General features: G+C 43.9%; 1 protein-coding gene across 1 annotated transcript in view; it reads left to right on the forward strand.

Annotated features, from left to right (window-relative positions):
• LOC143988626 (vesicle-associated membrane protein 1-like) overlaps positions 1-14,792 on the forward strand; it is a 77,962-nt gene extending 63,170 nt beyond the window's left edge. Inside the window, exon 5 of the mRNA XM_077488325.1 lies at positions 14,370-14,792. Within this exon, the coding sequence (XP_077344451.1) occupies positions 14,370-14,386 (17 nt within the window). The 3' untranslated portion in view covers positions 14,387-14,792. The remainder of the gene's footprint in view (positions 1-14,369) is intronic.
• The last annotated feature ends 522 nt before the right edge of the window (positions 14,793-15,314 follow it).

A 15,314-nucleotide genomic window follows, 5' to 3' on the forward strand; every position in this document is an offset into this window, starting at 1 on the left:
ATCAGTCGCCGAATTACCTTGTCCCTGGATGACAGATTTATATAAATTTCTATAATAGTCATGGAATACCCTCATAATTGCGGAAGGGCTGGAGACAAGAACGCCTGTAGGAGACTTGATTACCTGGGCTGCTGTTGGCGCACTGTTAGTTTGAACCAGGAGAGAAAGGGTTCTACCTACTCTCTCTTCTTCGCCAAAGTAATGCTGGCGCTGAAAAATCCGCCTGTTCTCTGCTTTTTTTAGGAGGGCTATTTTATAGACTTGTTGGCTGTCCAGCCATTCCCGCTGGCTTGCGGTCGATGGTGCTGCTATGTATGCTTGTTCTGCCTGGGCGACCTTATTTCTCATTGCTAAGTCCTGGTCTCGAGCTTTCCTCTTAATGGTTGCCACTTGTTGTATTAATGTGCCCCTAATGTAGGCTTTTAAGGAGTCCCAGACCGTACCCGGAGGGGCAGAGCCCCTGTTTATTTGAAGAAATTCCCCTAACTTATCCTGGTGGGAGCTTGGGGGACCCATTAATACCAGCCAGCCCGGGTTAATCCTCCACTCTCTTGGACCTGGTCTAATACCTAGAGACAGTATCATGGACAGGGGGGAGTGGTCAGACACCCCCCTTACTCCGTATTCTATCTCCTGGACCACCTCCGTGGCTGCTTTATTGCCCAGTACCATATCAATTCTTGATAGTGTGCAATAAGTGCTGGAGAAGCAAGAATACTGTCTTACTTGAGGGTGACGTGTTCGCCATAAGTCATTTAAACCTATTTCGGAGATGAAGCCCTGCAAGCGCCCCATTTTGGTCACCAATGGAGCAGGAAATCTATCCATATGCGGGTTCAGCGTTTCGTTAAAGTCGCCTACTACTATACATGGGACAACTGGTTTATCTAGACAGAACGTCGTCAATTTAACCATTACTTCCAGTTTAAAGGGAGGGGGTATATAGATATTAGCTAAGATGCATTGGCGCCCGGACAGGAGACCAAACAAAAAAACAAATCTTCCCTCTTTGTCGATAGAGGACTCTTTGCACAGAAAGTCCGTGCCTCTTTTAACAAGAACACTCACCCCTCTAGAATATGTTGTATGAAAAGAGTGGTAGTATGCCGAGAACCTCCGGTTCCTTAACAATGGGGCTGTACTGGGGGTTAGATGTGTCTCTTGAAGGAAAAGCAAGCCGGGACCTCCCCTTCCTGTTTCCAGAAAAACTGCTGCCCTCTTTTTTGGGTCTCCCAGCCCCCTCACATTCCATGATAAGATGTGTACACTACCCATAGATGCTGTTAGTACTCAAACCGGACGGGACAGGGGGGAGGGAGAGGAGGGGGCCCGCCCTCCCACGACGGGCCCACTGTCCCTCCCCCCCCCCCCCCCAATTCCGTTGTATCGGCTATACGCGCTCGAGGTGATCCCCTTAACCCTACTACCCACCCATTCTCCCCCCCCTCCCATCCCCCCACCCCCCCCAGCTTTCTGAGCAACTCCTCCCCCCCCCCTCCTCCTCCCACCCCCCCACCCACCCATCAGGGTATCCCCTGGGGGACACTATTGTGGCTCGACTTTCCATGCTCCCCAGGACCCTGGACACCCGACTCCGTTCCCCCCGCTCTCCCAAGTAACCCAGGGAGCCCTAGGCTCCCCGGAGTGTCTCACCTCGACCCCACTCAGTACCCCGCTACCAATGCAACCTAGGCGCAAGCTAGCAAAAAAAAAAAAAAAAAAAGAAAAGAAAAGGAAAGGGAAAAAAAAAAAAAAAAAAAAAGAAGGGGGGGGGGAAGGGGAAGTGGCAGGACATATTCGATGAAACATCCTCGATGCTTAACCATTAAGCGTTACTAATAGTGTTTACACTATGTTGCAACATACCTGCCATCTCCCTTTCTCACCCCCCCATGCTAATCAGTGATCTTATAGAACATACCACATACTATCATAATAAAAATTCCCCCATACTGCTCAACAAAGTTATTTCAAGTGCAGATATTATATAGAATTAGACAGTGCGCTCTTGCATCCCAAAAAAAAAACAGGGGGGGGGGTGTTCAATGACGCCCCCTCCAAGACTTATGTGAAGTATATAGTAATATTTGCATTGTATTGTGCGATTTATACCAACATTTATGCTAACACCCTTACTCACCCCTCCTTTCTAAAAAGTGCAAATTAGTGCTAAAAGACATTATAATCCCATACCTCAAACTAGATCTAGCTAACATAATAAGTATTCTACATCTCTAGAATTGTTGCTCGTGCAGGTTTTATACCAAAAAAAAAAAAAAAAAAAAAAAAAAAAGAGGAGGAAGAAAAAAAAAAAAAAAAAAAAAAAAAAGGCTCCCAGGGAGCCAGCCCTGTTAGCCAGTCCTAGTGGTTGCAGAATGGCTAAAAATCACTTTTATGTTCCTCCAGCCACCTTTCCACTTCTCCTGGGGTGTCAAAGAAAGAAGTTGAGCCCAAAGCGGTTATTCGTAACCGGGCAGGATACAACAGTGCATAATTTAACTTATATTGACGGAGGGTTCGCTTGATGGGGATAAACTCAGCTCTCCGTTTCTGTAGATCTGGCGAGAAGTCTGGGTAGAATGAGACCCTGGATCCTTTGTAAAAAACATCGTTCAGCTCCCTGGTCCTGCGTAGCAAAATGGTGCGATCATTATAATTCACGAGTCTCAATATCAGAGGCCTGGTGCGGCCCTCTGATAGATGCGGGCCTGCGGGGACTCTATGGGCCCTTTCAATAGCAAAGAGAGTGGTAAAGGGGGTGTTACCCATAAGTTCCCTGAACCAATTTTCCAGAAAATCTATGGGGTTAGACCCCTCGCTTCCCTCTGGGAGGCCAATCAGGCGAATATTATTCCTACGGTTGCTATTTTCCAGGGCATCTAGTTTTGCTGACTGTATGGCTGATTGTTTCAATAGCACATTTATTTTTTGCTGTAGTGGAGAAAAGTCATCCTCGATCGTGCTTAATCTCCCTTCCAGGATCGTAGTTCTTGCTACTGTGTTGCTCAGTAGTTGGCCCATAGAGTGCAGTTCAGTTTTAATACTGGCTAGCTGGTTATCGAGGCCGCCTATAGACGCTTTGCATTCATTAACTGCCTTCAATATATCGCGCAGTGTGGGTTCATCACCCTCTAATGGAGGGGATTCCACCGGAGCTACTATATTGTGTGCTATCTTGCTTGCTGCTGTAACTGCATCATGCATCTTGCTGCCACTAGGTGATCGACCTGGATTAGATGCTAGTTGAGTGATACTTCTCCTTTCCGTAGTACCCCCCTGTGTCTTTGTTTGCCCTGCTGGCTGAGGGGGCCCTTTTCTGGTAGGGGAAGTTGCATGGGCAAAGCGTTCCAGTTTTGCTACCGCAGTAGCCGATGCCTGATTTGCTTTCTCTTTAGCAGCCCGGGTTTTTTGGTTCCCCTCACCAATCATCCCATCCTCGTTGGCCCGCTTACTAAGCATGGTAGAAAAGCGGCCAATAATAGTGATGTTGAGAAATTGCGATAAAGTCGCCCCCCAAGAAACTTAGTTTTAGCAGCGTGATACAAGTCCATACGGTGGAGCAAAAGAAATGGTGCGGTGGCCCCAAGCCAAGGGGGCAGCAAGGTAACCGTGCAGGCTGAGCATGGACTCAAGAGACTATTCCCCCAGCAGTTTGCCTGCTTCTAAGCGCTATATTGAATTTGCATAGGTAGTTTAACAGGGTTCATCACGCTATAGAAACAGCAAAAAAAAAAGGAAGGGGAGACAGCCGTTTCAGTAAGTCCCGGAGGCTCCAAGAGCTTGGGAGCCTATATCATCCAGCAAGCAGGCTTAGTGTGTAGTAAAACTAGGCAAATGTATTTGAATGTTCGTATGGGCATTCCCAGATACTGCACCCTCCTCCTTGCTTGCCTCTCACCCCACCGCTCGCTACCGCTTTACCGTTAGCCTAGGTAGATGCCATAGGCTTCTTCATCGTGGATTGCTGCGGGCCGCCGCCTGGGTCTTCTTAATGCAGGCTACTGTCACTGCTCTCAGCGCGTCCCGGGTCAGCTGGAAGAGTTCCTTCGGGCTCCCGCAGGCTCCCTCGGCTCGGCTCGCTCCCGATGACACGCCTCTGATGACGCTGGAGCCACGCCGGCACGAGCTCCCGCGAGACCCACCGCCAAGCACCGCCCGGCAGTGCCCGACGAGCTCCGGAGCAAGGCGACCGGGGCCGCCACGCCACGCACAGAGTCCAGGTAGGAACTCAGGCTAAACGCCACCTCCACCAGCGGGGAGATTCACTTGCATGGAGGGAGAGCAAGGGGAGGCTAGGAGCGGGCGTCCAGCGTTCACACTCTCTCACTCACTCACTCCCACATCCGACCACGCCCCCATCCGAAGGTTTTTTTAAAAAAAAAAAAAAAAAAAGGTTTTTTTTAAAAATAAATATATTTTCATTTGGAGAGTTATCCGTTCCACTTTCCAAAATGGTTTTGTCATGGTTATGCAGTGATCTTCCTGTGTTTGCTTACCTTCCCTCATGTCTTCAGACTAAGAAGCCAGCCACTTCCACCTGGTGGTTTTTATAACCTCTCCTCTAAGCATGGCTCCACCCCAGGCCCTATCAGGGAGCCCTATATAAACCTGTGGACTGCAGGCCTCAGTGCTGATCAACCATTGTGTATTCTTTGTGTATTAGCTTCCTGGTTCCTGCCGTGTGCTCTGCCACTGTTTTCCGTTACCGACTTTGGCGTGTCTTGACTATCCTTGTTTGCCTGTGATCCTGACCTTTTGGCGTGTACCCGACTATTCTTGTCTGCTCGTGGTCCCGACCTTGGCTTTGTCCCTCACCATCCCTATCCTCCTGTTGCCTACTGTGGGTGTGAGCTGGGGGACCCTGGGGGTCGCGACCTGGAGCCAGTTGCAGCCAAGTACATCCTCACCACTGGAGGCTCTGGTGAACACCTGCTGGCTCTTAGACTCCGCGCCTCGGGGAATCTTACGCTCTAACCCCAGTGGGATCTGTCCCCCGTCTGCAGCAGTCAGCCGTAGGGTCCACAACCTTGCGGTGCACTCCTGATCCCTACGGTGTGCACCTGTCACCTCGCCTCAAGGTGACCTGACAGGTTTGAGGTAGGCATTGTATCTTTTGGTTGTTACATACTTCCCTATAGATATACTGGACTAGTGCTATTTTTATCTCTTAATTTAACAGATGGATCCCAATGGGTGTAGCTTTTCTTGACAACTTATCCCTCTCTGTGGAATCATCAAAATTGATCCCCTCTTTTATCCAACCACTCTTGGAGTACTTTCGAATTTTATTGGGGGCACAGGTCAGCGCTTGAAATCTATTTTTGTCTATACGATATTTTGCATGGCTCTAAAATTGTATTATATTTATTTGTGTGTTTTTGAAATTGTCTTTTTTAAATTCCAGTGACTATATGCATATGCGAAATTAACAGTTCTCCTGAAGAAGCCCTATATTGTATGGCGAAACATGTAGCAATTTATCGGCATTGCAATTGTTCCTATGTACTCTGTGATGTATTTTTTTAAATAATTCCAAACTATGTATTTATATGTTTTTTCCTAATTGCATTAAAAATTATATATTTTTTATAATACTGTGTTTTTGTGCTTAAAATGTCCCATAAAAAACCTTTTTACATATACTCTATTTAAAGGGATGTGGCACTATAAGAATGTTTCGGTATCTTAGCTCTTCTATAAAATTATTTTATTTTGGAATTAAACTCTTTTAATGACACCTTGTTAAGCTTTGGGGCATTGTCCTCAGACCTTTTACTCTTACTACTTGGGAGGTTCCTGGACCTCTGGAAATCTTTCCCATAATTACCCTCCTGAACCTGTAGGGTGTCTAATTATAGTGCACCTATTACCTCTTCTGGGTCAGGCACACTATTGTTCATCTTCCCGCATTTTTTAAGTTTAGCAGCACCCACGTCACCTTGACCATCAGGTCTACCTTTATTTTTGTTGTCACCCATGGTAACCAAAACATTTACCGGTGCGTAGCACTTTTCCACATTGTCAAAAGTATCAACACGTTTATCAGAACTGATTTCCCCAGTGTTCTGCAAGGCAGTGTCTGGAGGGGGATCGTACAATGTGGAGTGGTTGTTTCCTATGGCAACATCACTAATCACTGACTCCACTGCCACATGATCCTCCTCCAGCAATGTCCTGATACCTAATCCTCACCATCTAATTTCACCTTTGGGTTTATGACTTTGGCTTGAGCCCTCTGGCACTTCTGCCCAGACTTCTGTCCTGTCCAACAGTACCCCAGAGTGCCTCTCATACACAATCTCCGTATGAAGCAATCCAGGACACAGTGAGACAACTTTCCACATTAACAACAATCGCATTAAATGCTTCCAACTTTGGCAAGCTCTGCATTGTACAGCCTGTAACATTCAGCTCCATTTATGCATAACCTGTGGTACAGGTTCTTCAAATGCTGGAGAGGATGGCAGGATATACACCGGCTGTACACTCCAACATTTTAATATTTCTCTCAGCATATGTCATAAAAAGGCCCTGTGATTCTACACCTAAGACCTTCCTGGGGTCCTTCATATTCCTTGGGATATGGAAAGACTCATTTACTGATGCCTTAGAGGTGGTGCTTCTTAAAGGGGCTTCCTCCCTGCTGGAGGTATCCAATGCAATAACCTGGTGCTCTCCTAGAGCGCAGCCAGGTGCGGGAGTCACTACAAAACTCTCAAGGGCAGTGCCAATGATTTGTTCCAGGTGTTCTTTATGGATAACATTAGTTTGGTATACTACACCATTAACTGCTTTATGGGTTGTGGGCACCTCTGCTATGTGCTCAATCTCACATGGCCCTTCCATCTCCGGAGGGATATCTTCTGCAGCAACAAATGCACCCTGGACTATAAGTTGCTCTGCAGTCCCTCCATTCAGCACAGCAGGAATTGTGTTTGCTCCACTGTTACACATTGAGCCTTCTTTCAATAAAGCCAACAGACTTGTTGCCCATCTGTCCCAGTCTACTTCCTCTGTGCTCCAATCAGAGGTACTATGAAGTACCGTTCCAACTGCCAAAGGAGACACAAGACAGAGTGTCTCCACAGCAGACACATTGCACATATCACTTTTGTTTAAACTAACCTGTGGCAAAACATATTTAAACACAGCAGGCTGCAATACCATAACTTCACCACCACCAGCTCGGGTGGCGCTTCATGAAGACTTTTGCTGTCAGCAGTGACAGACCACAGGAATCCATTATCATCACAAGTAATTTCAGACATTTTAATTTTACCATTTGACACATTCTTATCACCAAGGTCAAGTACCCTCTTATCCATCACAGCGGCACCACAGTTGTCCCAGGCAACCGATGGCTCCAACACACAGAATTCCCTTGAGGTTTCTTGGGACAGCTCTGGAGCCTTATATACTGTTGCTAAGGGGAATAGCATATTTCGCTTAGCGATCACCCCTACCTCAGTAAGCACCACATTATCACATTCAATTTTAACACTCTCCTTCCCATTGGACAGGGCACTACAGTGAGACAAGTCCTTTTTTTGCACCAACAGTGGATCTTTCCTCTGGGATCACTTTCACTTCAGTGTGAGCAATCGCACAGTCTTTCCCATGACTTCAACAGCAGCAGTCTTACCCATCAGTGTAACAGGTTTTGCCATGTTCACTTGAGTGCGTTGACTTACTGCACTTCTACTGGGCCACTCCCTCTGGTGGCCACGAGATGAAACTACAGCAGGCACAACAGGAATTTCCCCTCTGTTGGCAGGGGTGACTGCAAACATTTTAAAACAGGAATCTGGGCTTGCAGGCGAAGAATTAAGCCCAGCAACAATATCAGCAGCTATCTTCCACAAGCTGGGACAAGAAAAGATCCCATGCCCCAGTTGACCAAATTCCTGGCATGGTACTTGGTGACTTTCCCCTGTTGCTAAGGGAGATGGCACTCTCCCAACTGCACTTTGCTGGCTCTCCCAAACCCGTAGACTTCTCGCTCTATGAAGCGGTGTTGCTTTAAACTTGCGACGATCCTCTGTAGGCAATATCTTTGTCTTGCAGGCTACTTCGTCTTGCAGGCATTTCCAAAACACAGATGCAGACCTTTGCTTGGTAACTTTGCACTGGAGCCTGGGATAAAGGGCACTTGGAGACTGGATGCCCCCACTCACTGCATCGCAAACAGCTCATTTGGTTCCATGTCTTGTCAGGGCTTCCCACACTGCATCTGCTTTCCATTTTAGGCCTCTGCACCTTGATAGCTGGCATACTTGCACCAGCGTTGCCAGGGGCACTCCTTGCACTAAGGGCTGGGTTGCTCTCCTCTTTAACTTGGTTCAGTACTGCCAGGTGCCACTTTCACCAATCCACTGCAGATTCAAATTTTGGTGGACTCTCCATACTCGCAGTCATCTGTGGACCATTGTTGCTAGGGACAAATGCCAGCCCCGTTTCTCCTTGGCAAACTCTGTTCAGGCATGTATGGGGTTCGATCAGGTGGTAACAACTCCTCCAGCCACAGAGCTCTGTCTATAATTTCAGCGATCTATGCTTCTTTTAGGAGCTTTGACTGCCCCATACTCAGTCACTCCAGAATGACTTTGTAGTCCAGCAAAAAAAAATTTTAAGAGCACTGTCTCTTTAAAGAACGTTGCTTTTCTCTTGCAGGTTCACACAAATTGTGCAGTCTCAAGCTCATATAAACAGATGAACTTACTTGATTGCAGGGATCTCGGATTGTGCACAAAGCACTTCTCCACCATAATCTAAAGAACTAGTGTCAAATGTAGAGCTTTAAGGACACCACCACTCGCTGTTTCTTCTTTGTTTGCCCATTTTTATTAAAAGCAAGTTCAGTAGACAAACATGGGTTTCCTTTGCAGGGGTTTCAGCATTCCTTTTTCCATCAACAAAACGACATTCAGCCTAATTGGCTCTCACTTGCAGCACTGCTGCTCTGGCCTTATATGCCAGGCTTTGTCTGTCTTCTACAGACTGCTTCACCGACCAACTTGGTGCACACAGCTAGCAGCCTCTTGCTGCACTGGCTCCCCCGTGGAGCTCTCCTGACTGGCCAAACATCAGTGACCCAGTACCGCTGGAAGCCATGCAAGTCCATGCCATCACACTGCCTCCACCATGTTTTACACATAGTTGACATTGTGTGCTTTGGAGCATGAGCTGTTCCAAGCCTTCTCCACACTTTTTTCTTCCCGTCATTCTGGTACAGATTAATCTTAGTTTCATCCGTCCAAATAATGCTTTTCCAGAACTGGTCTGGCTTTTTTAGATGTTTTTTGGAAAAGTCCAATTTGGCTTTTCTATTCTTCAGGCTTATGAATGGTTTGCACCTTGTGGTGAACCCTCTGTATTTGCTCTCATGAAGTCTTCTCTTGATTGTAGACTTTGATAATAATATGTTCAGCTCTTGGAGAGTGTCCTTCACTTGTCGATGTTGTGAATGGGTTTTTCTTTACCATAGAGATAATCCTGCGATCATCCACCACTGTTGTCATTCCGTAGACATCTAGGCCTTTTACATGTTGCTGATCTCACCAGTGCATTCTTCTTTCTTCAGAATGTACCAAACTGTTGATTTGGTCATTCCTAATGTTGCGGCTATATCTCTGATGGATTTGTTTTATTTTTGAAGCCATACAATGGCCTGTTTCACTTGCATGAACAGTTTCTTTAGACGCATGATGTAGGTTCACAGCAATAGATTCCAAATACAAATAGCACACTAAGAATCAACTCCAGACCTTTTACCTGCTTAATTGATTATGAAATAACAAAGGAGTAGCCCACACCCAACCATGAAAACAGCTTTTGATTCAATTGTCCAATTACTTTTGGTCTGTTGAAAAAAGGGGGGTTGGATATTCTTAAGAGCTGTAATTCCTAAACCCTTCCTCCGATTTGGGTGTACATACCCTCAAATTAAACCCGAGTGTGTGTACTTTCAGCCCATATACATTTTGTTAACTAAAGCTTGAATATATTTTGGTAAATACCTGAAGAAATATAAAATTGTGCCATGTCCAAATATATATGGATCTAAGTGTACATACAGTGCCTCAAAAAAGTATTCATACCCTTTGAAATTTTCCACATTTTGTCATGTTACAACCAAAAACAAAAATGTATTTTTCAAAATTTTTTACAAATAAATATCTGAAAAGTGTGGCGTGCATTTGTATTTAGCCCCTTTTACTCTGATAGCCCTAACTAAAATTGAGTGGAACAAATTGCCTTCAGAAGTCACCTAATTAGAAAATAGAGTCCACCTGTGTGTACTTTACATTTTTACTAAACCCACAACAGTAAAATCTGTCTGTATATGCACAATAGCATGCTTTTAATACTCACTGTGGAACTTAAGGGGTTAATCCCCTGCATTGTGTAAAAAGACTGTTTTATCCTGTATGCAGAGATCCTTCCCTCCTGCATTGTCTATCTGGGGAAAGCCAGCTAACACAGGCAGAGTAGCCAACTTGCACATGTTACCGGCCTCAAAATGTGAATTAAGAGAGCCGATGATTGTAGACGCGATGAGATAAGGTGATCAGCTTGGCGTGGACTGCAAAGAATCACACAAACAGCATGAGATATGACCACTGACTTTATGGCTGGAAGTAGTTTAATTTTTACATAACAATACATCTTTTACATTTTTTATAATCACGTGTTTATAACCATTAACAATATATATAATACCGATTTTAACTAAAGTATTTTAAAACGTAGTTATAACAATGAACATTACTATATTTAATAACATATATATTCCTGTTATTCAGTGTTATAGATAATTATCTTTATCTCTCTGGTACATTTTAAGTGTGCAATAATCATACTAGCAATGCATTGCTTTAATACAAATATTTTCATGGTAGTACTCTTTTTTAACCACTAGATGGTGCACATTGCATGTCTGTATGATGCAATACATAAGCTTTACATACAATAGGTTTTTTTCTATATTAAATAACAGAAAACATGTGCTTCTATAAATCTATGCCATTTTCAATAAATCAGGTTTAAATATACCTATTTAGAATGGTTTAGTGCTTATAATAGACATTTGTTCTGACTAATTCAGTATTTTCATGTTCTTATGCACTTTTCACTTGTTTCTGACACATGCTGTTCTAAACTTCTAATTACAGCAAAACTATAGCATAAAATCTGCTGAGACTTTTTCTGAATCTGCTCAAGATGTTTAGGAATCTTTCTATCACAGGTTAATACAGATTAGGAACAATTTAGAGTACATACCTGCAAAGAATCACACAAACAGCATGAGATATGACCACTGACTTTATGGCTGGAAGTAGTTTAATTTCCAGTCACATGGTGTGTGGCCTTATATAGACTCTGTTTGTGTACCTTCTCTGCCATCTACTGGTTATTAATAGAATAGAAGGGACATGTTTAGAAATATAAAAAAAAATGAGTATGTACTTTGCTTTGGGGTGTCTGTTTTGTGACCATATAAACCCCAGTCCGTCACACACATGCTCAGTTGTGTCTTTTATGCTGGAGAGACAAATCACTTGTTCTCAGAGCTAGCCAGGTATGATATTGGCATCACACATGTGGGCGTGTATACAGGCTGAAGTGGAAATCTCCTCCTAATTGAACTCTCAGCACTGCAGAAACTGTGCAATTTATCACCGACTGTGGTATACAGATAAGCCAAAAGGGTATATAGTGGCAATATTTTAATGTAAAAAAAAGATTTAAAAGCTGTGTGAACTGTGGGGCGGGCGGGGGGGGGGGGGGGGGCGATGAACAATTTTCATATTACTGGATTTGGTAACACTTTAATCTCTGTATAAATACAGCTGTTCTGTGAAGCCCTCAGAGGTTTGATAGAGAACCTTAATGAACAAACAGTATTATTAAAGCGGGATTCCGCTCTTTTTTTATTTTTTTCTTACCTGTCTCACTGGTGGGCGAGTGCTACCTTCGATTGGCATCCACGTCCGGCGTTTATTTGACCCCCGGCGCGACAAATCTTTTCCTCAGGATGACTTATAAAAACCTGCTCTGGCGTTTTCCATTTTAACTGTGGGCGTCTGAAGCCCACAGGCATTTACTTCCTGGTATATGATGACGTCTGGCTCCCAGCATGCTCCGCTCCATCTTGCACATGCTCAGTGAGAGCAGTGACAAGGAAAGAAAAACTTTCATTGTCCCCCATGGATTCTTGGGAAATTTCCCAGGGACCATTGCGAGGACGATAGCCACGCCTACTCCCACGGGAGGACAACCCGGAAGTCAGCTGAAACATCAGAAATAAAATGTAAGTAAATAATATTTTTTTTTTCAGGGTTCGTTTAGGTAAGTATGCTGTTGATTTTAATAACATGAACTTTAATTTTTAGGTACCAAACCACTTTAAGGTCAAGAAACACACCAAACAGTTCTGGGAAAAAGTTGTGGAGAAGTTTAAAGCAGGGTTAGGATATAGAAAAATCTTCTTTCTTCCATGTTTGTTATGGGGTGTGCAGCTAGCTCAGCTTGTCCTTTGGGCACCCTCTTTACTTTTTGAAAAAAATTATATAGAAAAAAATCCCAAGCTTTGAACATCTCACTGAGCACTGTTCAATCCATCATCCGAAAATCTAAAGAGTATGGCACAACTGCAAACCTACCAAAACATGACCATCCACCTAAACTGACAGGCCGGGCAAGGAGAGCATTAATCGGAGACGCAACCAAGAGGTAACTCTGGAGGAGCTGCAGAGATCCACAGCTCAGGTGTGAGAAACTGTCCACAATACAACTATTAGTCGTGCACTCCACAAATGTGGCCTTTATGGAGTGGCAAGAAGCCATTGTTGAAAGAAAGCCAAAAGAAGTCCTGTTTGCAGTTTGCGAGAAGCCATGTAAGGAACACAGCAAACATGTGGAAGAAGGTGCTCTGTTCAGATGAGATCAAAATTTAACTTTTTGGCCTAAAAGCAAAACCCTATGTGTGGCGGAAAACTAACACTGAACATTCCCCCCGAACACACCATCCCTGCCATGAAACATGGTGATGGCAGCATCATGTTGTGGGGATGCCTTTCTTCAGCAGGGACAGGGAAGCTGGTCAAAGTTGATGGTAAGATGGATGGAGTCAAATACAGGGCAATCTTATAAGAAAACCTGTTAGAGTTGCAAAAGACTTTAGACTGGGGCGGGGGTTCACCCTCAAGCAGGACAACGACCCTAATTATACAGCCAGAGCAATCAAAGCCTTTTTATGTGTTAGAATGGCCAGTCAAAGTGCAGACATAAATCCAATTGAGAATCTGGCAAGACATGAAAATTGCTGTTCACAGATGCGTCAGAATTGTCTACACACAATCGCAATTTATGCAAATGGATTTTGTTGTCAGAAAATTTGAGAACCAGATCTCAAATTTTGTGTGACGGAAATTCCGATGGAAACTGTCCGATGGAGCCTACACAGAATTTCAAACAACAAACTCCGAGAGCACATTTGCCGTTGGAAAGTCTGACCGTGTGTACGCGGCATTACTCTCCGGGGTCATTAGAACTCACCCAGAAGGCTCTGAATTGCCCATTAGGCTTTGCACATCCAGCTCATGATTCCTGAATGTTGTTCCAGAGACAGGACTGCTGCAGCTGCATCTCCAGGCAATGTACACTTCACCCAGGTGTCACTAGAAGTCCTAGGGGCATTAGTATTCACGACAGAGAATGGCTTAAAGGCTTCTTTCATCTCACTCCCGTTCCAGTTATATCATGTTCTTAGTCCACTTAAACCATGTTTAAAGAGACAGGACAACTATAGATGGCTCTTCTGGGTAATTGGACTATCTCACCCAGGGATTTCTGTCCTATTTAGTGACTTGGCTGTGCTAACTACATAGATGTGGGGTGTTTGATTCCTTATTTTAGTTACTATATCCTAGGTAGCACAAGGTCTTTCCCTTCCCCCTGTGGTGTCATCACAGGAGCCACTGAGGTATTTAGTCCACCAGAGCTGAGAGGTGGGATCCAAGAAGGCATCCTGAATCACTTCTTCCAGACACAGGGTGCCCTCTTGCATCATGTTTAAGGGCTCTTATTGGTTGGTGGTTGGAGTGTGTTATCAGTGACAATGTGAACACCCCTTCTCAGTGTACCTTGTGCAGCTGTTGAGGGTGACAGCGATTCATTGAATTTACTTCAGGCCCTGTAGCTTTATCACCTTCCTGGAAGAAGACCACCATTTTCTGCTTATATACTGTATGTGTTGTTTTCCTATGAATACATGGAATATTTTTCAATGCTGACTATACTTATGCTTTAACCTCTGCTATTTAGCGAATTATTATATTTTCTAATTGTTTTCTTTCTGTCTTTTTCAGTTTATTTCTGCACTTGATGCTGTAGGAAAAAGTCTTCATTTAAACCTTCTTCACCACTACTCCAATTTTGGTGCTTGTTCTTCACTTTCCTTCCTCTTACAGAGGGGGATCAATATTTACACTTTCATTGTTTGGCAATAATTGGTATTGTAAGAAGAAATCCTAATGTGATTGATTTATTTTGAATGCAATGAAACACTGTGTTTGGTGTATGGAATTGTATGTTATGTGATCTGAGATGATGGTGCAGCCAGAGATATAATAAAACAAAAGTTGTTGGGTTTGACCATAGCATTGGCTTACGGTCAGTAAGGCATCCTCTAGCTGTACAATGGTTTCGGGATTTAAAACTACAATTTAAAAATGTTTTCATTTTTAGTCAGGTATAAATGTAATAAATATTAACATTTAGGTTCATATCCAGGAAGTACATGAAGCCTGTTGTTTTTAGAGCTGTATAGTTCATGTTTCTCCCCTGCCTGCTCCCTACATATTTTGAGTTGGAGAGAGAGAATCTAAAAGAAAAAAGATTCTGCTTTGTTCTCTCTTTGGGAAACTAGAAATATTACACTTGTCATAATATTTGAAAATGTACTCAGTTTACTTTATCAGTGTTCTTTTTAGCACACAGTAGCCAACTTTCCCAGTGCTTTATTATTTGTGAGATACTGTAGGTGTTTTGGGGTTCCTGATGACTGGGCTATGTAAATTCCTCTTTGCTTACAGCACCACCAGTGGCCTGATAGGTTAAAATAGCATTCCACGTAGCACAAAGAATCTCCAAATCCAAAATTAATCTCTTTCCTTAGTAAACCATATCTTTCCTTTTCATAGCTATCATACAGAGCAGAAATCCTCCCGCAAAGTCTATTTCTTGCTTCAGGGAGGCAACTTCTGCTGGAAACCAGTGGTTGCTGCTAACCGTTTTTGTTCCCACCCAACTTG

Source organism: Lithobates pipiens, unplaced genomic scaffold, assembly GCF_037356315.1.
Source record: "Lithobates pipiens isolate NorthernLeopardFrog02 unplaced genomic scaffold, aLitPip1_a1.2 Scaffold_18, whole genome shotgun sequence".
Taxonomy (NCBI): domain Eukaryota; kingdom Metazoa; phylum Chordata; class Amphibia; order Anura; family Ranidae; genus Lithobates; species Lithobates pipiens.